This window comes from Heterocephalus glaber, unplaced genomic scaffold (assembly GCF_053883595.1).
Source record: "Heterocephalus glaber isolate CG9 unplaced genomic scaffold, H.glaber_assembly_v1.0 deba00001442, whole genome shotgun sequence".
Lineage (NCBI taxonomy): Eukaryota > Metazoa > Chordata > Mammalia > Rodentia > Bathyergidae > Heterocephalus > Heterocephalus glaber.
Window position 1 is genome coordinate 20,799,668 of NW_028258296.1, and position 24,431 is coordinate 20,824,098.

The 24,431-nt window shown below is 41.1% G+C and overlaps 1 protein-coding gene across 3 annotated transcripts in view; it reads right to left on the reverse strand.

Moving 5' to 3' along the window:
* Ddah1 (dimethylarginine dimethylaminohydrolase 1) overlaps positions 1 to 24,431 on the reverse strand; it is a 274,592-nt gene that overhangs the window by 127,316 nt on the left and 122,845 nt on the right. Inside the window, exon 1 of one of the 3 annotated variants that reach the window (XM_004841348.3) lies at positions 14,958 to 15,465. The exons of 1 other annotated variant lie outside the window; for it this stretch is intronic. In XM_004841348.3, the coding sequence (XP_004841405.3) occupies positions 14,958 to 15,410 (453 nt within the window). In that variant the 5' untranslated portion in view covers positions 15,411 to 15,465. Of the gene's footprint in view, positions 1 to 14,383; positions 14,756 to 14,957; positions 15,466 to 24,431 lie in introns of those variants that run through there. One more of the 3 variants, XM_087213016.1, reaches the window with a different exon arrangement.

The window sequence follows — 24,431 nt, forward strand, 5'->3', positions numbered from 1 at the left end:
GCCACCATCCCACTGCTCCTGGACCAGAGGAAGGGGCTTTCTGGCCAACATCCCTCCCGCTGCTCCCAGCCCAGAGGAAAGGGCTTTTGGGCCAACTTCTGTCCTGCCTCTCCTGGCCCAGAGGAAGGGGCTGCTGAGCCGCCATCCCATTGCTCCTGGATCAGAGGAAGGGGCTTCCCGGCCACCATCCCTTCTGCGGCTCCCAGCCCACAGGAAAGGGCTTTTGGGCCACCATCCCTACTGCTGCTCCCGGCCCCTGTCCGACCTCTCCCAGCTCAGAGGAGGTAATCCCTGCAGGCGCCAACAGCCCCTACCCCAGTGGAAATGAGAAAACACGTAAATAAGTCTCAAAACCAGACTTCCAGATCACCTACAGCAACCCCAAAGGGAAATGAGATGGAACACTCTGATACTCAACCACCTGGACCCACTGAACTGGCAACAAAAGGGGATCTGGAAAAAATGAAATCAGAAATAATTTCTCACATAACAGGAGAAATTGTGCCCCTAGTGCAAGACATGATTAATAAATCTAGAGAGGAGCTCAGGAACATGATGGAATCCTAACATAAGAAACAAAATGAATCCATAAAACAGATGCAAACAGATTTCCAGGACATGAAAAACTCCATTGAAAGTCTACACAGCAGAATGAGCCAATGTGAGGACAGAATTTCAGATATAGAAGATAATATTGCAATTAATGACCAGGAAAAGAAAAATTGCTTCAAAATTATAAGGGAACATGAGAAATCAATCCAGCGCTGCTGGATGATGCAAGGAAGAATAACATAAGATTGACTGGAGTCAATGAAGAAACAGGAGAGAGTGCAGATGACATAAAAAATCTCTTCACAGAAATAATGGCAGAAAACTTCCCAAGCAGGGGAAAAGAGCTTGACATACAGATAAGTGAGGCATATAGGACTCCAAATAGCCTTGATCAAAAAAAATCTACACATAGGCATGTAATTGTTAAGATTCCTGAAACTCAACAGAAGAACAAAGTTCTACAATCAGTTAGAAAAAAGAAACAAATCACATACAAAGGAAAGCCCATCAGAATCACAGCAGACTTCTCAGCACAAATCATCAAGGCAAGAGCTTGGAGTGACATATTTCAAGCCCTAAAAGAAAACACCCTCCAACCCAGATTGATGTACCCTGCAAAATTATCTTTCAAAATGGATGGAGAAATAAGATACTTTCATGACAAAGAGCACCTTAGGAACTTCCTGAATACTAAACCAGCACTCCAAAGGATTTTACACAATATCCTAGGAACAGATGTTGAAGATCACAACCCCAGGAAGCAAAGCAGAATGAACTCATCTGGCATGACAAGAAATGAAATGTAAAGGGGGAGAACCCAACAAAAAGAAAAAGTCATGGCAATGACAAGTCAATACATTTCAGTTATAACCATCAATGTTAATGGTCTCAATTCACCAATCAAAAGAAACAGACTGGCAGAATGGGTCAAGAAGCAAAATCCAACAATATGCTGCATACAAGAAACACACTTAATTCAAAAGGAAACTCATAGACTGAAAGTTAAAGGGTAGAAAACAATACTCCATGCAACAGGAACCCGAAAAAAAGCAGGAGTACCTATCCTCTTGGCAGATCAAGAAGATTTCAAGCCAACACTGATTAAGAGAGATGAAGAAGGACACTACATCCTTGTAAAGGGAAGAATCCAAGAGGAAGAAATGACAATCATAAATATCTATGCACCAAACACTAGTGCACCCAACTATATAAAACAAATACTAATGGACATGAAAAGTTATATATGCATTAATACAATTGTAATGGGGGACCTCAACACCCCACTGTCACAAATAGATAGATCAACTAGACCAAAAATAAGTAATGAAATACTAGAACTCAATCGAACTCTTGAACAAATGAACTTAACAGAAGTTTACAGAGTTTTCTACCCCACAAAATCAGAATACACATTCTTCTCAGCTGCACATGGGTCATTCTCCAAAGTAGACCACATACTCACACATAGAACATGTTTAAGTAAGTGCAAAGGAATTGAAGTTATCCCCTGTATATTATCAGATGATAGTGTGACGAAACTGGAGATCCATAGCAAAAGAAATTCAAAAAATTTCATAAACACGTGGAAATTCAACAACACACTTCTGATTAACCAATGGGTCACAGAGGAAATTAAAGAAGAAATCAGACAGTTCCTTCAATTAAATGACAATGACAATACAACATATCAGAATCTATGGGACACAATGAAAGCAGTCTTACGAGGGAAATTCATAGCAGTGAATATGCATATTAGGAAAACAGAACGAGCCCAATTAAACCACCTGAAGCTGCACCTCAAGCTTCTAGAAAAAGAGGAACAGGACAACCCCAGAGCTCATACAAGGGAGGAAATTATAAAGATCGGAGGAGAGATCAATGCAATGGAGACTAAGAGAACAATACAAAAAAAATCAATGAAGCCAAGAGTTGGTTCTTCAAAAGAATCAACAAAATTGACAAACCTTTAGCCAACCTTATCAGAAAAAGGAAAGAAAAGGCCCAAATCCATGCAATTAGAAATGAAAAGGGTGAAATTACAACAGACCCAGCAGAAATCCAGAGGATCATCAATACCTACTTCCAGAGCCTATATGCCAATAAGATGGACAACACAGAAGAAATGGACAGATTCCTAGATACATATGAATTACCAAAGTTGAATGAAGAAGACCTAAAAATTCTGAACAACCCAATATCAACCAATGAAATTGAAAATGTAATTAAAAACTTATCAACTAAGAAAAGCCCAGGCCCTGATGGCTTCACTGCTGAATTCTACAAGACATTTAGAGAGGAACTGCTGCCACTACTGTTTAAACTCTTCAATGAAATTAAAAGGGAAGCAATACTCCCAAATTCATTCCTGGAAGCAAGCATCACCTTGATCCCCAAAGCAGAGAAAGACCCAACCGAAAAAGAGAACTATAGGCCAATCTCACTAATGAACATAGATGCAAAAATCCTTAATAAGATACTGGAAAACAGAATGCAGAAGATCATCAAGAAGATCATACACCCTGATCAAGTGGGATTCATCCCAGGGATGAAGGGATGGTTCAATATACGAAAATCAATCAATGTAATACACTATATCAATAGAGCCAAGGACAAAAACCATATGATTATCTCCATAGATGCAGAAAAAGCATTTGACAAAATCCAACATGCATTTATGATAAAAACCCTACAAAAATTGGAATAGATGGTCTCGACCTCAAACTGATAGAAGCCATCTATGAAAAACCAACAGCCAATATCATACTAAATGGCCAAAAACTGAAATCCTTCACACTAAAATCAGGAACAAGACTAGGATGTCCACTATTACCACTCTTGTTCAATATAGTTCTGGAAACATTAGCCATGGCAATTAGACAAGAGAAAGAAATAAAAGGAATAAAGATAGGAAATGAAGAAGTCAAATGGTCATTATTTGCAGATGGCATGATACTCTATAATAGAAGACCCCCAGAACTCCACCAAAAGTCTTCTAGACTTAATAACTAAATTCAGTCAAGTAGCTGGTTACAAGGTCAACACACAAAAATCAATAGCTTTCCTCTACAAAAATGACAGACTCACTGAGAGAGAAAAAGCCCAAATAATTCCTTTCACAATAGCATCCAAAAAACTGAAATACCTAGGAATCAACCTAATGAAAGAAATCAAAGACCTCTTCTCTGAAAACTATGGCACTCTGAAAAGAGAGATTGAAGATGATATCAGGAAATGGACAGACATCCCCTCCTCCTGGGTAGGAAGGATTAATATAGTGAAAATGGCCATACTTCCAAAACTGCTATACAGATTTAATGCAATTCCAATTGAGATCCCAGCAGCATACTTCATGGACCTTGAGAAAACAATCCAAAAATTCATTTGGAACAAGAAGAGACCCAGAATAGCAAAAGCAATTCTAGGTAACAGAGACATGGCAGGGGCTATCACAATCCCCAACCTGCAACTCTACTACAAAGCTACTGTGATAAAAACAGCATGGTACTGGCAAAGAAACAGACCTGAGGACCAGTGGAACAGATTAGAAGATGCAGAAACAATGCCAGACACACTCAGCCATCTCATCTTCGATAAAGGAGCCAAACACCCTCACTGGAGGAAAGAGGAAAGCCTCTTTAATAAATGGTGCTGGAAAAACTGGGCTTCAACTTGCCAAAGATTAAAACTAGACCTATATCTCTCACCAAGCACTAAACTAAAATCAAAGTGGATTAAAGATCTAAATATTAAAATAGAAACTCTGAACCAGCTGGAACAGAGGTTAGGTAGAACCCTTGAAGACATCGGTGTAGGAAAAGATTTTATGAACAAAACCTCAGTTGCCCGTGAACTAGCACAAACAATCAACAAATGGGATCTCTTCTTATTAAAAGGCTTCTGCACAGCAAGAGAAACCACCAGCAGTGTGAAGAGACAACCCACAATGTGGGAAAAAATCTTCACCTGCTCTTCCTCAGACAAAGGTCTACTGTCTCGAATCTATAGAGAACTTAAAAAGATCAGTCCTCCCAAATTTAAAGACCCAATCCAAAAATGGGCAACTGAAATGAACAGACATTTCTCAGACAAGGAAGTAGAAATAGCAAATAAATACATGAGAAAATGTTCAACATCACTGGTCATTCAAGAGATGCAAATGAAAACAATGCTGAGATTCCACTTCACTCCAGAAAGAATGGCTGCTATCATGAAATCCACCAATAACAAATGCTGGCAGGGCTGTGTGGACAGAGGAACCCTGCTCCACTGCTGGTGGGAGTGCAGACTGGTGCAAGCACTGTGGAAATCAGTATGGAGATACCTCAAAGAACTAGGACTGGAAGTCCCATTTGACCCCGCTATTCCACTGCTGGAGATCTTCCCCAAAGAATTAAAAGAATCATACCACAGTGATATATGTGCACCCATGTTCATGGCAGCACAGTTTGTAATAACTAAAACTTGGAAACAGCCCAAATGCCCATCAACTGGAGACTGGATAAAAAAAAATGTGGTTTTTTAATAAAATGGAGTACTACTCAGCCATAAAAAACGAGAAATTAGAGACATTTATAGCTAAGTGGATGCACATTGAGGCAATACTCTTAAGTGAAATAAATAGGACACACATGAATGAATTCTGAATAGTTTCTCTGGTGTGAGAAACTGAAAGTGTAAATAAGGAATAAATGTATAATAGGTCATGTGAAAAAGGAAGAAAAGGGTCAAAGGGGAAGGAAGTGGGAGGGCTAGGGGAAAGGATGGAAGGGAATGGGATTAATATGAGAAAATGGAAAAACAGGACAAAATCTTTGTAAATAGGGAGGAATGGAGGGGTTGAGGGGAGGGCTGGGCAAGGGTGAAAAATAAGAACCAAGAGAGACTATGTAAAGGTGCAAATTTCCAATGATGAATGTCATTATATTGTATACCTAAAATGTACCAATGATTAGAATGAATAATCGATAATGCCAAATAGGAAGAAAAGGTCCAAAGGGGGAGGGATAGTGGGAGGGGCAGGGGAAAGGAAAGAAGGGAAAGGAAAAATGATGAGAAATGGAAAAAATGGAAATAAAGTCTTTGTAAATAGGGAAGGGTGGAGGGGGTGAAGGGAGGGCTAGGAATGGGGAAAAAATAAGAACCAAGATGCATCATGCAAAGGTACAATTCCCAATGAGAAATGTAATTGTGTTGTATACCTACAATGTACCAATAAAAGAATTTAATTTAAAAAAAAGAACAATTACATGTATCATATTGGACTATACCTTTAAAGTGCACATGGCTAACTATAGAGGCTACATTTTTTCCATTAAGTTTATTGGTACATTTTAGGTATACAATACAGTTACATTCATTGTTGGGTTCTTGTATCTTTACATGATGTTCTTATTTTTTCCCCATTCCCCTGCCCTCCCTTCACCCCTTCCACCCTTCCCTATTTACAAAGTCTTTGTTTTCATTTTTTTCCTTATCTCATATTTTTTCTTTTCCCTTCTTTCCTTTCCCCTACCCCTCCCACTTCCCCTACTCCTTTAGGCCTTTTCTTCCTATTTCACAGTATCAATTATACATTTTGATCCTTATTTACACTTTTAGTTTTTTATACCAGAGAAACTATTCAGTATTTACACGTGTGTCCTATTTATTTCACTTAAGAGTGTGGCCTTAATGTGCATCCATTTAGCTATAAATGTCTCTAGTTCTCGTTCTTTGTGGCTGAGTAGTACTCCATTTTATATATAAAAAAAAATCTTCTTTATCCAGTCTCCAGTTGATGGGCAATTGGGCTGTTTCCAAGCTTTAGCTATTACAAACTGTGCTGCTATGAACATGGGTGCACATATATTGCTGTGGTACAATTCTTTTAATTCTTTGGGGAAGACAGCCAGCAGAGGAATAGCTGGGTCTAATGGGACTTCTAATCCTACTTGTTTTAGGTATCTCCATATTGATTTCCATAGTGGTTGTACCAGTCTGCACTCCCACCAATTATGAAGAAGGGCTCCTTAGAAAGGCTACATTTAAATGAGTATCTTTTACTTTTTTGTCTTCACTTAGATAAATTCATGAAGTTTTGGAAGACAAAAGTTAAACTTTAGAAGAAGAACTCAGAGATTAACAACAGGATGAAATCTATAGAGGGTTTAAAATAAAGAACCACATGAGAAAATAAAAACTTTTAATTGCAAGAGAAAGCCCAACTTAAAGCACATACCCCATAACCCTTTGCTCTGCATTTCTTCAGGCTATTGAATTTCATTAACCAGGAAAACACCAACTGGCTGACACTGACGAAAGCGATGCGTGATGGTAGAAATAATGTGGATCTGAGGATCTTATGCTATTCCAGTGGCTTTTATTTGAAGTCTTCCCTAGGAAAATACTTAACTTACCAAATGTGCTATAAAAGATTGAGTAAACAGAACTTCTGAAATAGATTTATCACATGCAACGTCATCTCCTAATGGATTATCATTAGACATGAGTTTATGTGATTAGTTCAGTGTAATAAGAATAATGCTTTGGGCTGAGTAAAACTTATTACTTTACTAATCACACCCCAGTCCCCACTCCTAAATATAAGTTGTCATCACCTCCCCAACTATTTTCCTCTCTTTTTATCCTTTTCCATCCTACATTTTCTTCCCCAGCATAACCAAAGTTTTGAAAGGCAAGAACGACATGTTTATGCTAAGACTTAGTATCACTTCAAAAATCGAAACCAGCATCTTTTGACCTCCAGGATAGTATTGTATCCCCATTATGCTGCCTCATATACCATGCAAAAGTTCAAATCCATGATTAACAATGTATACTCAATTTAGGCTGTCCTTAATTTATATTACTGTGGGACTCAATGCTGACTACTGTCAAGATGAAGAGATCTGTGAATAAAAACATATTTCAACACCAAATAGGAATTAGTCTTTTCTTACTTACTTACACAGGTAATGTTATATATACTACAGGATGTCAGGTTTCCCCGATACATCCCAATGTGAGAAATCATAAGCCAACAACAAAAAGTGACTGCCTAACAATGAATACACTGATAATTTATAGGACCAAAAAAACCAAAAGCACCTTTCCAGAGTCTAAGTGGAAACCTCAAAAGATGAGTCTCAGTCCTGAAATGGACTTTGATCCACTCTAGGATGGGCTGTACAGTGTTCAAAACCGTGCTAGTTAGGAATCTTAGAAGGGGTGCCAATCCTTGTAGAGTACGTGGAAGTACACTTAGAAATGAAGTATTCTAGGCCCGAAACAAGAAATATAGTATGGATGTAGTTCTCTTGGTGAAGCTAAAATTAGCTATCCAAAAATCTCAAGCGATTACAGAAGGCACAGGTGGGGTTTTTTTTCAATCCTGTATATTTCTCAACATTAATAAAATTAATTTTTACTGGACTGTCGCTCCCATCTGATTCCATTGTGCTCTCTGTATTTAGAAAGGCTGCCCCTCTCTGAGTTCCCTTGTTAATTCTCATACAATAATCCTCCTGGAAGCCCTGATACCAGTCAGACAGATTTTGAGAGTTTCTACAGCACCAGACAGAGCTCTGTCACAGTATGTGTCTCTTTGTTCTGCAAAGGCCTGACCCTTGTCTGCCTCCCTCACTGGACTATGAAGTCACTGAAGGAAGTAGATGGGTGTAATTCATCTAGATCCCCCAGCACCAAACACTGGTTCTGGCCCATAATAGACACTTGCTGAATGCACAAACACATGGGTGATGCAACTATTGTCCCTTTGCTTTCAAAACCAGTCATTTTAATGCAGTCATCACATTCATAATTACTACCACACAAAATTAGAAAACTTTAACATTTCTTAAACAATATAAGAACAAAGGAAACCAGACAAAAATATTTTTAATGAAGGCAAAGGTTTATTTATTTACACATATTTAAATCAAAATGTTATTGTATATCTATTCATTGAGATGAAAACTTACCCCTATAGGCCCAGCCAGCTGTAAAAGCAGCTTAAATGTTGTATCCCCTTTAATTTTCTAACATAAACTGAGTCAGGTTCTAGTCCACATGGATTTGTTGGTTAAAATTAAACCAACTCTGTAATTCTTTGTGCGTTAATCTTTGTACTCTGCCATGCTGATTTCTCTTCTCATACTTGCTTGAAGGTTCTAGACATTTAGAAAAAGGAGTCTAAAGTCTGGTGATTTATTCTTTTCTATGTGATGTCACCACTCCTTCAGCACTGAGCTTCAGGAAGACAATGGACATTATTAAATTATTTGACAATGACAAAGTGAACAAGGATGGCACTATATGCACACACTGGTTTTTTGGGTTTTTGTTTTTTTTTTTTTTTTGGTACCTGGGATCGAACTCAGGACTTTGCACTTTTGAGGCAGGCGGTGGAACCACTGAGCTAAATCCCAGGTCCTACTCACACATTTTTAATGGGATTTGTTGTTTGAGCTTCCTCCTGCTTGTCTATTTGGATGAAAAGTATCTGCTTATGAAATAAGCTTGAGGAATATGATAGATTTAATACCTAATATCAGTTTAAGGAAAGCAATGGAAGCTAACTCCAAAGGTCAGGTGAGCATTTTGACAGATCATGTTATGGTAAATAAACATTTATAGATTACCTGGAGTGAAGGATATACAACATTATGTATACGAAATGAAGCCTGTCTCTCTTGCTAAGGTTTTAGTTATTTTATCTTTAATGTGATATCCATTGATAAGAAGGAATGAATACTACCCCATATCTAGATCTCCATTCAGAAAATGAGGCTTTCTGAAGTGATTATAGATTTTAATAACAAAATATATAATAACTAGCACTCAGTTTTAAAACTTGCACTCCAAATTTATGTTGGGGTTATATTTACCACAAATATTTACCTATGACACAAAGGCAGAGGAAAGTAAATCTGTTTATTCCAAAGTCTTAAGTAGATTTTGCTGGGGTTCTGGTTTATATTAATGGACAGATACTTACCATTACTATAATAAAACTAATTTTGAAGAAATCTGAGCTTAGTAATTCAAATACATGCAAAGGCAATTTTCCAACATATCTGAATTACAAGGGATCCAGACCTGTCTTCTTAGTCTTATAATGATTCTCTAATGATTCTGAGAATCTCCACAGAAAGCTCATTTTCAGCTAACAGTATCTAATAGAAGTCACTCCCTACTCATCAATTCGCTCTTTATTTTCAAGGCTTTCAAGATTAACTGTACAGGAATACATTACATTATTGAACACATCCCAGTTTCAGAGACATATATCAATTTCCAAAAGTTATTGTCAAGGCCATGCAAAAGAGCTGAAAAAGAAACATCCTAAAAAGGAGCAGTTGTTCTAACCACTTGGAGGTGACAATTTATCCAGAACTTTTAATCTGCTGCCACATTAAGAGCCTCCAGCACATTCACTTTCCATCTCCATGACAATTAGTGTAATTTCTAATTATAGTTTAGGGCAGTATCCTCACCTGAAGTTAAACAGAAGTTTGAGGAAATGTGTACATTTCAAAAGTTAACATTCACTCTGCTAGTAAATAAGACACAATTATGCACAAACTGCCCAATTTAGGAGGTTTATGAAATAACTGAATTAGTATTTTAAGATTACAATGAGGGGCTGGGGATTTAGCTCAGTGGTTTCGCCACCTGCTGTGCAAGCACAAGGACCCGAGTTCTATCCCCCGTACCAAAAAAAAAATGGCAAAAATGCCGCACAGTTAAAATTACAATGAGAATGATTTCTATGAGAGAAAAGAATTAAAAGCATTCAGTTAATTAATGTTCCATGTAGATTATTTATCATTAACATGTAAAATGGGATTCAAGTAATCTGTGTCTATTTAATGTTTTGTTAAGATTAACCATAACTGGCAATAAGCCCTTCAAGTAGAAGACCTATTTCATGAAGACGCTTTCATGAAAACCTCATGTCTGTAACTTATTATTTGTTTGTGACTTTGGTCAAGTTGCTTAGCTTTAGTTACTTAAGTCTCTAATTTCCTTATTCTTAAAATAGTACCAACAATGATAGATAGCATCTTTTAGGGGTCACGCACATACAAAAATTTGCATTTGTTAGCTACTTGATCTTGATACTCAGCTTGAGTCCAGGATCAAGATCATTATGCTTGGGCCAGGGATTTAGCTCAGTGGCTCCGGCGCCTGCCTCGCAAGCGCAAGGTCCCGAGTTCGATCCCTGGTACCAAAAAAAAGAAGATCATTATGCTCACTCCTAACCCTGACAAAAATGTGTAGGTCCTAACAGGTGTCCTAATAAAAAGGGAGTATCTGCCCAACTACATATATTGCTCATTCCTTTCACTTGACCCCATTCCCCCACTTGATACCTACATCTCTTTAGTGTGTATTACCTTGTGCCAAGCACTGTCTTCTTCCTTAAGAGGGCGCTAAAAATGAAGAGGATCAAGGAAAGAATGAAAGCTCTTATCATTTTGGGAGAATGTGTTTGTGTGATTTTTCTCCTACGTAGAATTATCCCACATACTAATCCTTGGTACCTGGGAAAGGATAAAATCACTCTTAAAAGAGGGCCAAAAGGGCATAGAATACATTTCACAATTTGTTTCAATAGGTTTTGTCAGTTAATCATTTACTGGATACTAAAAACCTTTTGGAGAGAACTCAAGAATATAAGGAGGGGAACTGGGTAACCAACTATAACAGCAGAGACAGAAGTGGAACCGGCTTTCACTGGATGCCCTCTTAAACCTTTTAAATCTGCTGCTCTAGGCATGTTAACTATACAAAAATTTTTATTTATATTTTAAACTCAATCCTCACACCTTGATCCTTGTCCTACTGCATATTATAGCTATCTTATTCACAGGACCCGGGCATTTAAACATTGATTTTTTTTTTTACCCTAAAAAGTAAGGTGGGTTCATTTGAAATATGATAGACTTCTCAAGGTTGATTTGTCTTCAAAGTATTAAACATAATAATAATACTGAGTCCCAGAGACATAATTATTGGACAACAAACATTATCACTGATTTACTGACTTTCTGTACTGTAGTTTCCTTCATTTAAGCTTCCTGCATATGGGGCCTGAGTTTTATAAACTTCTGGGGACTGCACTGGAGCAAACACTGGGCTTTCATAAGAGCACGTTTTAAAATTTGGCTTCTTAGTTCTTTCTTCCAAGGGAGAAGAGTCATCAAATATAATGTTTTGATTAAGAAGGAACCTCTCAAGATTGTTATAAAAACAAACAATAAGAGACAAGAAAAGGCAGAGAGATACAACCCACTCCCACTAATAATAGAACTTCTGGGATTCTCCCCATTGGGAACACTTGTAAAATACCTGTATCAAAACAGTATGTCATAAAGTGGGAGAACTAAGGTTGACCTAAAGTCACAGAAACATTTGTTCAACAAAATATTTACTGTGTGCCAACAAAATGTTGAACAATGTAAACATGCCCTAACAGTTTACATAATAGTGAGGGACTCAGAAAGCTACACAGGAAATTATCATATGGTGTGACAAGCATCATAAAAGGAAGTAAGAAGGGTTATAGGAGGTCCTAAAGAATCAACCCAAGATGGAAAGGAGATGTCTAATATCACAGAGGGGGGATCAGAGCTTTAGAATCCAGCAAACTTAAGTTCAAATACTGGTTTCACTAGTTCTACTCTATAACTTTGGCCAATTTAGTTAATGTCTTTAAGCTCCAGTTTCATCAACTTTGAAATAGGAATGATGATAGTGTTGAACCCAAAGACTTGATGTAGGAATTAATGAAATACTTATCATGGATCTAGCAGTTTGTGGCAAATGGTAAGCATCCAAAAATGCTAGCTAATAATATTAACAATGACGGTGAGCCAAGAACTGAAGGATGAGTAGGAGCAGCCAGGTAACAGGAAGAAAGCTATGAGTGAGAGTGAACCAGAGAAAGGAAAAACACGTGTGCAGAAAAGAAACAGAATGAAGAGCTTGGATGAAAGAACTGGGCATGGACCAAGTAAGTGTTGGGAGGCGCTTTGGGTGAGGTAAGACACTAAAGCTGGAAAGGCAGGCAGAGCCCAGCTCAATGGGGGCCCCTCAAGAATTTTAGTCAGGGGAGGGCCAAGATCAGATTTGAGTTTTAAACCACCAACCTGGCCATAGCATGGAATGAAATGGAATTGAAGAGACTGGAGGCAGAGATCAGTGATGGTAGTTTTAAAATAACTCCTCAGCTTTCAGTTAGGAAAGCAGGTGTCCTGTGAAAAAACATATACATAATAACAATCCTTCTGAAAAGGATCTTGAAGCTACTATCAGTGTGTCTGAATTAGCTAATTAGCATTTTGTTCATTCATTTAGTCAACAAGCACCAAGGCCTACCATGGCAGCAGGCTACTGCTGTGAGAGATTTCAGACCATTGCCTTGCACTGCTCTGCTCTTCAGAGCATCCCACCCAATTCTGCCCCAACTCCTAAGGCCCCTTGTCCTGGTGACCCTGATCATGTCTGACAGTAAAGATACTCAGAGATCCGAGCTGAGAGGCAGTGTCATAGATCAGATTCAGATGAAGCCTGAAGCATGAAGATGACTGATCTTCACCTTGGGAATCTGAAATGTCACTAACTTGGTGTATGGCTGACTACCTACTCAAGGAGGCTATGACCCACTGTCTACTGAATAGTAACAATCAGTATTAATTAGATGCCCTGTCCTGTGAACTTCAAGAGAATTAATAAATTTATTACAACTCTGCGAAGTAGCTATTATACCCACCCTTATACCCACTCTATAGGTGAGAAAACTGAGGCAAGACACACAACCCCAAGATCAGAGAATTTGTGATGGAGCTGAGATCCAGCCAAATGTTCTTATCCACTGCATTATGTGATCTTTGGCAGTGGACCAACAGGGTGGAGTCAAATTCTGAGCCTCCAAATCACAGGAGGGGAGAAAGATCACTGCTCACTCTAATATCAGTAAAACCATAACTTGGAAAGTTTTATTATGTGGACAAAAAGAAATGGATAATGGAACTACTCTTGTCTAGGGAGTAGCATTTTGAAAGGATTTTTGAAACTTGTTTTGCTCTTTGAATACAAACTACAGCTGTGCCACATGGCCTAGAACCCATTAGAGATATTCAAATAGGGTTACATTCCTGATCAGTAAAAAGAGAATGGGGCCTCTCACAGAGGAAGGGTGCGACCAGGAGATAAAAAGGCCAGGAGAGTAAGACAGGTGACTTGTTTTGGATTCTGCTAAAGTACGGTGGGAAAAGAGCTGATTATTTATCTCAGTGAGAAATAAATGGGATGTTTATTATCGGGCCATGTAGGGTTCTGTAGTAGTGGGACATATGTAGAATAAGCATATTTAAATCAAAAGCTCTTTGTATTTCCAATGTGATGTGAATAAAGATAAAACAGAAAACATCCCGCAACCTCCAGATATGAAGGAAACCACCTGCGTCTTGTAATGCCACTGGATGCCAACATCAACAGAGTCTTGAGCCTGGGCTCTTACGGGTAATGTGAAGAAACCCAAGCCAGATGGCATTTTAAAATCCAATCTCACTCTACTTGTCTCTCCCCACTAACCTACATTATCTTTCAAGCAATCACAGCCATTTTCATGAGTTGTAATACTGTAGTCACTATCCCCTGAGAACACAAAAAGATCTCTTAATTGCTATGAGTTTAAAAATGCAGAGAATAAAAATTACGGAACTTGTGAAACAACCATTTCTAATTAAACACACACCCAACATCCCACAAAGAGTACACCTTTTCAAACCTTACACACACACACACACAAATACACACACATACACACACACACCCCACAGCTCACCTACAAAACGCTCTCCTTAAATTCATTCGCTGTTCTTAAGAGATTCACTTGCCATCACTGAAAAGTAACTCGGGACGCCCGAGGTCTGCGTGCACTGATGCCCCGTTCAGTCACCTGGCCGGCCCTTCTCCGGGCGCCAGGCAGGACTTGTTCCACAGTCACCAACTGGCGCTGTCTCCCTGGGGGGCACCCAACCTCCACCCGTCCGCGTGCAATGTACCCCTCTCAGGGTCCCCGCTCCCTAGTACACACTCAAGAGTTGCACTGTCTCTGTTGTTTAATTTTTACAACAACATTGCTCGGGAGGTGGATTCCCAGCTCATCCACCTGCCCAAGTCCGTACCAGCACTCAGTCGGATCGGCTCGAAGGCTCTGCCAGCCAGGAGGTGTGAACAATGAACTTCTCCCTCCCCGGCGCTCCCTCCCACCATGCACAACCCCGCCCGCGAAGGGAAGTTGTGAACTAGCCTAGCGGGGGCGGGGGGGCAAAGCCGCCACCGGCTCCAAGGCCAGGCAGCTGGAGGGCCCCGCGCGTCCCCGGCCGCGCCCCTCGCGTAGCCGGGCGGGCAGTTACCTCCTTCCTCCGGCTCGGCGCGCCGGGGCGGGTGACGAGGGCCGTCTCCTCGCACACCACGGCCACGTCCTCCACGAACACGCAGTCCGGGAGGCTCTCGTCGGCCGGCAGCTGCACCACCTGCAGCCCCAGCTTGCTGCCCAGCACGCCCACGTAGAGCTGGTGCTGGCGCTCGGCGCGGGCGAAATCCACCTCCTCGCCCTTGGCGCGCCTCAGCGCGTGCTGGCTGAGCGACTCGGGCAGCGCCCGCACCACGGCGTGGGTGGCCCGGCCGAAGGCGGCGGGGTGGCCGAGGCCGGCCATGGCTCCGGGCGGCGAGGGCGCGGCGGCGGGGTCCTGGGCGGGCGGTGCGCACCGAGCCTGCGAGCACTCGGCGGCTTCCTTGGCAGCGGATGAATGCGGTGCGGCGGGATCCCGGCTCGCGCCCGGAGCCCTGCCCGCCCGACTGAGCATGCCCAGAGCTCGGGGCGCCGGCCCCCGCGCAGCCCGCGCCCCCTCCGACTCGGGGCTCGGCCGCGGCCCGCGCCAGTTGGAGAGGCGGGCACCGCGGGGGGAGCGGGCCCGGAGGCGACCAGGGCGGGGCGAGGGCGCGCGGTGTGCGCAGGTGGCGGGGGGTGGGGTGGTGGTGGTTGTGGTCTGCCAGGTGTGTGTGTTCCCTGAAGGTTCACGCCTCATGTCCTCCCCCCACCCCTGGAGCGGACTTGGCGAGGGGACAGTGGTCGTGACAGGCAACTAAGGCAGGCACAGAATGAGCCTTTGTGGATAAGTACTTCGACCTCTGTCCCCGTTCTCCTGTTCCCAGGTTGTTTGTGGTATCATCCTCCAGGTCCCCAGCCTGAGAACCTGTCTTTACACTCAAGCCCACAGTACCTCGACTTTATGCAAAAATGACCTCTTGCCTCAGGTGAGACTCGAGATTTTGAAATGAATGTAGTTCTCGCCTCTGAAGAAAAGGAAGAATCCAAGAAACAGATCGGAGAGAGAAATATACACATAGAAACAAGTAGTTTATCCAGGATAATCAGTTCCCCAAAACTATGTGATCCTGGTGTGTTTCTTCAGGGTCTACAGAGGTAGGAGGTGAGCAAGGTGTTATCCTCACCGTAGATATGTCGAGAGTGTGTGACATCCAACCAGCACCTCGTCCTTGGGGAACTGTTTCCCATCTCCTCCCTGCAGTCCCCTCACGTGGAATTCCTGAGAGAGATGCCTTTTCCCTCACCTTTCAGAGACTCTCCTAAGCCTCTACTTCTTCCTTCATATGCTGCAGATTAAATAGTCCATCTTTGTGCACTTTTAAGGGGTGATCTTGCAAAATAGAGGGTGTAACTCCAAAATAATATAAAGAGGGCCGGGGATTTAGCTCAGTGGTTCTGCCGCCTGCCATGCAAGCACAAGGTCCTGAGTTCGATCCCCAGTATCAAAAAATAAAAACTAAATAATGTAAGGCAATGACCTTCTCCCCTGATGTGCTGTAACATACCACTAACTAGAATATTAAATTTGAAAGAGATCTTAGAAACCTTACCTAATTTCCCACCCAATGTTCCGAATTCCACCTAAAATACTGAGCCTTTACTTGACTGTTTTAAACCTTGCTTACTCACAAAGTTTATTCCACTTCTGAAGAGATGTAAAGGTTAAAAAACTTCATTTTCAACTTTAATCTCACCAGTCCCAGTTCTACCTTCTGGCATTAAAGTGGCAATATTCTTCCATTAAAGAGCATTCACATACCTAAAAGCATTCCTGGTATCTGTGCTGGCCCACAGTACCTTCCCACCCTCCCTCCTGACCCCCTGCCGTCCTGGAACTGGAACCAGAACCAGAAAGCAACTAGATTTAATCTGTAAGTCACTTCAATGTCCTGGTCATCTTCTTATTCTTCTTCTTCTTCTTTTTTTTTTTTTTTTTGGTAACAGGGATTGAACTCGGGACCTTGTGCTTGCTCAGTAGGAGCCAGAACCACTGAGCTAAATCCCCGGCCCCTCTGGTCATCTTTTGATACACATCAATTTGCCTGTATCCTTTTAAAATCTCAGTATCTGGAAAAGGAACAGTCTGACCAGCACAGACTACAGCAGCACCCTCATTCCAGATGCTTGGCTTCTAGTAACACTGCCTAAGACTGTTCACGTTCTCAGTGGTCTGGTGCCAAGGCCCAGACAGCAGCCTTCTTGCCAGAGCTCTGATTGTAGCTCTTAGGAAGTGGAGTTTCTAGGAGCAAAGAATGGTTGTCCCAGCTGAGCTCAGAGAAGATGGGGTGTAAATGTCATAGCCTTTCCCAGCTTCTAAATTGGGGGCACTTGAGTATAGGACAGCTCTGACCCTGGCATTGGAGAATAGGACCAAAAGTAAAATAACAAACCTCTGAAACCTACTAGTTTCTATTTCTACAGTGAAACTCTCAGGCGACTTAGCCTGTTCTATTGGTTCTAGTTTAATGTCAGATATTATGTAATGGTATTCACAGATGGAGGATTTCCACCAACATTTGCAAAGTGAAAGTTCACTCATGTGTTTAGCTTACCCAAGTTAAAAAATAGGACTTTGTTCCCCCCTATACTGTGGACTTTACCCAACATTGAGGCTCTGTCCACCTCCAATTCACTGCTACCCAGAACCCTCATGCCTGTCTCATTGAACCTTGAATATTCTGCCTGTCACACAGTGCCTCAGTCCAACGTGAACAGGACCTTGTATACCACTCTGGGTTCATGTCAGCCCAGCAACCAATTAAACCCCCCAAATTTCCCCTTATAAATTGGTGTTAGTCGTGTCTTTCCATACTAAAATTAGATAGCTGTTTTTTAACAGTCTAATTTCGTAGTTATCTCTATTTAATGTTATCCATTTCATTCCAACCTGTCTAGTTTTGATTCTGTCATCTTGTGCATTATTTATTACTTCTAGTCCGTGCCATGTGAAATTTGATAAGCATGCCTTCTGTCTCCTCAAAGCAGTTGTCAGGAAGTGTTAGAATGTGTATATTGGTGAAAAGAATAATAAAAATGCCAAATCCAGTAAATTATAGTTTACATACTGTCATGCGTCAGCTGTGAAAGACTGTTCTTAGGAAAATGGACTTACTGAACTTAATACATTTATGTTTGTTTTCCCATGAATATTTATTGAAAATTCCCAAGATACACACCATGTCATGTACTTCAGAGTCATACAAAAAGCATAAAAACACGACCTTTGACCTAGAAGAGCTCACGGTTTCACTAGGAAAACAAGACATGGGGAATTAGAGCTATAATAACTGCAGAAAAAGGTATAGATAACAATGTGTTTCAGGAAGCTGAGAGAAAGCGCTATCGCTGTGGCTGATGGAAGCTGAAGAAAGCTGCTTGAAGGTGACTGGACTTGGTTTGGACCTTGAGTCATAATTTCTAGAATATGAGTAATAGAAGGAGAGAAAAAAAATTCTATGTGCAAAAGCTGGAGGTGTGTTCAAGGGACAGTAGGTAGACCAGCTCAGTTCACATACCTCTAGCTGCTATTACAGCAACAATAAAAACACGATGGGCTGGGGATTAAACTCAGTGCTTCCGCTGCCTGCCTCACAAGCGCAAGGTCCTGAGTTCGATCCCCAGTACCAAAAAAATTAATTTAAAAAAACATGATACACAAAACTCAAAGAAGCTTATCTCTTGTTCACTTAAAGTTTGATACAGATGTTCCTGATTGATGCTCAGCTCTTCTCCAAGCAACATTCAAGGACCCATCCTTCTTCTGTTTTGTGGCTCCAACTCTTCAACATATGACCTTCTAGTTCACCATGCTCACCTTTCCTGTGCTGAAGGAAAGGGAAAGAACATACAGCACCATGTGTGAAGAGTTTATGGGCCAATCTTGGAAGGGATGCATGTCACTTCACTCACATTCCTCTGCCTAACGTTCATTCACACAGCTACAACAACCATGAAAAAAGGCTGGAAAATATGGTCTGCTGTAGGACCAGAAAAAAGAGAAAGCAAGGGGTTGGGAAAACAGCTGGCTACTTTCTGCCCCAAGGCACAGTGGAGAAAATGGGAAACAAAGGTTATAAATTGGGCTAAGCTTTCATCACATGAGCAACAGAGAGATACATGGTATAGAAGTTAAAAATATAGGTTGTGGAGCCAGACTGTGTTCATGGCTCCTTGTTGTATGATCTTGGATGTTATTTAAAAGTATTTTGCCTTAGTTTGATACCCATCTGTAAAATGGAAAATTATAACGCATTATCATAGGGTTATTTTGGAGGTAATGTTGCAAAGGGCTTAGAAAAGTGTTTAGAGTAGTACCCGGTACCTAGTAGGTGCTCAACAAGTGTTATCTATTAACAGGTTTTAAACTGAAGACTTTCAACATGATTTCTTACCAAAGACCAAACCACATACCTATATCCACTGAATTATCAGTGGTCACACAGGTGTCTTAATGCTTCCCAACTGGTGTCTTCCTTAGGCTGAAAGTACAAATGTCCACAGATGTAATCATAGATCCAAAACATATTTATTGAATTCACACTACATGCTAGGGACTGTTCTATGCACTGGGGATGTAGTTGTGAGTAATAATGTAGGGCTTATTGTCCAATTGCTCCTTTTGGTATTCCAGATAATTCAAGGCCTTTATAATCAAAGGTCCTACTTAAATTCCCTCTGTGTGACATAACTAGAGCGGTTTCTGTTCTCCTGACTGGATATTGCCTAATACAGAGGCAATTTTTCTTTTCTATTGATAATATTGCTGGCATCTTCATTTGAAGGCCAAGTATTTCAGGATTTAAACAGACGTTCCTGCCTTGCATCATTTTTAGCAGATACAAGATTTACTTTCATTGGGGATGGGTGTTTGAAGACAGGGGTGGAAATCCTAAAAGAGAAGGAAAATTCGATGACATTCTTGTCCATCACAAGTACTAGAAATACTAATCCAGTAAGTACCATAAATCTGCAATCTCACACTAAATCCCGAAGGTTTCAACGTAAGAATCATTACAGAAAGGCTTACTATGGAAGAAACACTTTGCTGAAGATTTCCTTTCATATCTGAAAGAGTGAGTGATGTTTGATCAGTGAACAGGCAGTGAGGCATAAATCAAGAAATGGTTCCAGAGTAACCAAGACTCGATTTCCTAAACTCAAGACACATTACCTTCAATCTCAGTTTCTTCAACTTTCATCTGGGATTTCATTCATTAAATATTTACTAAGCTGCTACCATGTGTATTGTGGAAAAATACTGTACGTAAAAGCAATGAATGAGGCCTGAGGTTTGGAGGCAGGCAAAGATGGATTTGATTCGAGGCCTGCTGCATTAACCATGTAACCGTGATGTGCTCAGGATTCATGTTCTACCGTTTTGTGTCCTGCTGTAAGCCCCAGAGAACTGACCGTCATGAACTGCATCTCTGGAATTTCATTTCTGTCAAGTCTGGCAATGGAATGCACTTATAAAGGAGATTGGAGGTTAGAGGACAGAGAGGTTGATGTACTTATTTTTCTGGCTCCTTTCTTGCTTTCTTGTGGTTTCAGCAACAACAGCTGCATCCCTCTATAACTGTAGCTTCGCTGATGGCCATACTTTGTGATACTACCTCTTACCTGGGTTCTGATAATGCTGTTTCCTCCCATCATCCCCATCTGAGGGTGGTAATGGCTCGACACATTTACTAGTCCCTGGGTGCCTCAGTGTTCCTTGTTGGTTCTCTGTGCCCTGCCTGTACCTGCAGAACATTCCTTTTATTAAACATTCTTTTAAAATTCTTAGCTAAGTATGCCATTTGCTTTTTACCAGGAATCTCACTTAGATGAGTCACTTGAATTTATGTGTAAAGTGGAAAATATAATACTTTGTTCTCAGAGTTGTAGTGAGGCTAAAATGTGACAGCATTTTCAAAGGGCCTTAGTGATGCTTCTGGAAGTATTCGATAATGATAGCCACCAATATTAATAGCTTTTGTGCTCTTGTGCCAAGCGCTATGAAGAATGCCAAAGACTCCATCTACCTCTGTGTAAAAGTGCCCACTTCTGCATTCAAAATACCCATGTTCTTCAAATGAGGTAACACATGCAGTGCCAACCACAGTGGCAGACCCACTGTAAGAACTCAATAAATGCTTTTAGCCCTCAAGGCTCAGCCTTTGCCGCCTCTCATATCCTTCCACACAAGCAACATGTCTCTTCTCTGAATTTCTGTAGCTCTTTCTATATTCTTCTCCTCTGCTTATCACTTTCTCCTAGCACAGTGTAATAACCCATTGGTGCTAGAGTCATCTGCCTCATTACAACTGCATTTGGGGCTAATGAGATAATCAAAAGTATTCTAGAAAGTACAAAGTACTGCATAAATGTGTTGAATTTTAATAAGTTTGGGATGAACTGTGGGTATACACGGAGGTGAACATGGCCCTCATCTTTCATAACAACTCTATTTAGTTTCTCAGGGCTTTTTGTGATATTATCTTTCCAGAAATATTTTTAGTGATTATTTCATACTTAAATGTCTGTTTGCCAGGGAAGTAATAGCTTGAGGGGAAAGACCATTCAAATTTAAGGGAATGCAAATATAGAGAAAAGGGGGAACATTTCTCTACAGTTAAAATTGTTGCCCCCCTCATTTCCTTATAAAGAGCAATGGAAAACAAATTTGCAGTACAAGAGAATCCTCGTGTTGCTCTTAACACACAGTTGTTCTGGCATAGCATTCATACACATGTCTCAAGGATTCTCTCTCTCTCTCCCCTCTCTCCTTTGTACACTCTATCTTCTATCTATCAATCTACCTATTTAATTTATCTATCTATTTGGTACTAAGTCTTGAACCCAGGACCTTGGCACCGAGCTACATCACCAGACTTTAGTTGTATTTTTAATTTTGATACAGGGTCTCTTTAAGTGTGGCTAAATTGCAGGGCTGGGCATGAACTTTCGATCCTCCTGCCTCAGCCCCCCCAGAGTGCAGGGATTACAGGCATGTGCCACAATGCCTGGCTTTTCCCTCTCTTTAAATGTTGATGTTTCCCAGAATTCTCTGGCTCTACTGTCTTTTCTTCTAACTTTACATGTCCCTTTGTGTGGTGAGTTAATCTAGGCCCGTGACTCCAAATGCCACCTAATGTCCACACTGCCCACACCTTCATTTCTGTCCCTGACTTATCCAGTCTTGAGCTTCACAACAGCCTGTTTGCCTGTCCCACAACACTTCCACATCAGCTTGCTCAAACCTGAACTCATCACATTCTCCCAATATTCTGCCTTTCTTCTTTCAGTCTCTGTTCTTCACAGGTGTGTACTCAATCCAGTAACTTCTCTTCTTTGCCTCCACATTTAATCAAACACCATTTTCTGACAGATCTGTCTGCTTAAAATGGCTGAAATCCACCCATGTGTCTTCATATACACTGACACTACCTAGTTCTAAGTACAATGATGCGATTCTTGGATAACTGCCACGATCATCCTATCCAAAGTGGTGTTTCCAAACTGCAAATCTGACTGCGCTACTCTCTGGTCTAAATCCTCCAATGGCTCCCGGGACCCTCAGAACAAATTCCAGATGTCTTACTGTGGCCCACAGGACAGCCCACTCCCATGCTGTGGCCTCTGTCTTCTCTCCTTCCTCATTCTGGTTGCCTTGTTTCTTAGTTGGGCCTCTGCACAGGGTGTTTTATTTCCTGACTCCATCTCTTCTTGGGCAACTCATAATCTTCCCATCAGACCCCTTTAGAAGGGGCAACACCTCTTGCAAAAAACCTTCCCCAGGTCTCCAGGCTGGAGAGGTAACACCTGTGTCTGTATTTTCACTCCTATCATACAGTGCTACTTTGCTTGCTAGTCTGAGGAGCTCCTGGTAGATAGACATCTTTTTATTGCTGAATCCTCAATTCAGGTGTTTAGAGAATGACTTGATTAAAACAATAGACAGTATTCCCTTCTCCTTCTCATCAGCCTACCTTTCTAAGAAGGAGTTTCAGTTCTTATAAAATACCAAGTTTCAGTTCTGAGAACTTATGATTCTATTGTTCCAAACGCCTGTTAATTGTTGTGGGGTATTGGAGAGTTCACAGGCTGGGTTTAAATCCTGGCTCTGTCACAGCTCTGTGATACTACACAATTTGCATCTGAGCTTTCTCAGCCTCAGGCCCTCAAAGTGGGAACAACACCAACCTCATGAAGTTACTATAAGAATAAAATGAAATTAACTTAGATGACACACGAAATATGTTTTCACTCTCTCTTTCTCTCCCACTGATTAAGAGTACTTTATTTGAATTATGGCTCCCCTATTTACTATCTGCATAACCTCAGTCAGTTAACTTTATACACAGACCTGTTGCCAGCTAGTGTGAATCCTTGCTTTAGTGATAAAGAAAATTAAAACTAAAATATGAATTTACAGAAAAAAGCTTTACCTGGAACATAAGAGAAAGGATATGAAAAAGACTCCAGCTTAGGTAGCTGGAGGGGGCATACTCAACACAGGAGTTCATACTAGCCCTCCCACAGAAGCAGGCAGCTAGTTTCTAAGGATTAGCTCAAGTGGGCCAGGGTCCAGTCAATTATTATGTCAGTCCTGGTTTCCTAGTTCAGGCTGAGTCCTTGTGACTGGAGGGGCCATTTGGCTCCCACAGAAGGAATCTTTATGGCTTGAGGGGTAGGTAATTCTAGTCATGTGAGGAACTGCTGGAATCCAAGGTGACCATAGGCTTAGGGCTATGGAGGCTTTTGAGTACAGGTATTGTAAATCTTGAAGGACAATGACATAGGCTAGGTAGGTTTAGGACTAACCAATGGACACTTCCTAAATGACTAACATGCCCACATGCAGAGATGAGGAGGATTTGGCACAGTTCCACAAAATAGAGATCAAGCTTTGTTCTACTTCCAGTTACCAATAGGTAACAAGGCTAAGTGAAGACTCATGAGTTTTAGCAAAAACTACTTTTAAGTTCCTAACCACCTTGAGACAAAACATAAATTAGGCTCTTGATGGGTAACAGACCAAGGGCCCAGGAGTACGATTGTCCTTTGTCCCTATGGTGGTCTCTGATTCCACTGAACTTTTCTTTTTTTTGTAAAACAAAGATGACAATTATCTTGTGGTGTTATAAAGATGGAGACATCCATGTAAAGCTTTGCAGCATATATAGTAAGTGCTTGTCTTAGTTACTTTTCTTGTTGTAGAGACAAAGTACCCAACACCCAAAGTTAAAGGAGGAAAGGTTTATTTTCACTCACAGTTCATTGCTGTTTCAGTTCATAGTTGGCTGGCTCCAAGGCAGAGGGGCACCACAAAGGAGAAACAGTTCATGGCAGACAGAAATCAGCAAAAGCAGCAAGCAGCAAGCAGCCCTCCTTCTGTCTTTTATATTCTATACAGGCCACATGCCCTTAGGGTGGGTAAGACTCCCACCCAGGTGGGCCTTCCTATTATCCATACCCAGAACTATGCAAAACCCAATCAGTGGATGAATTTGGT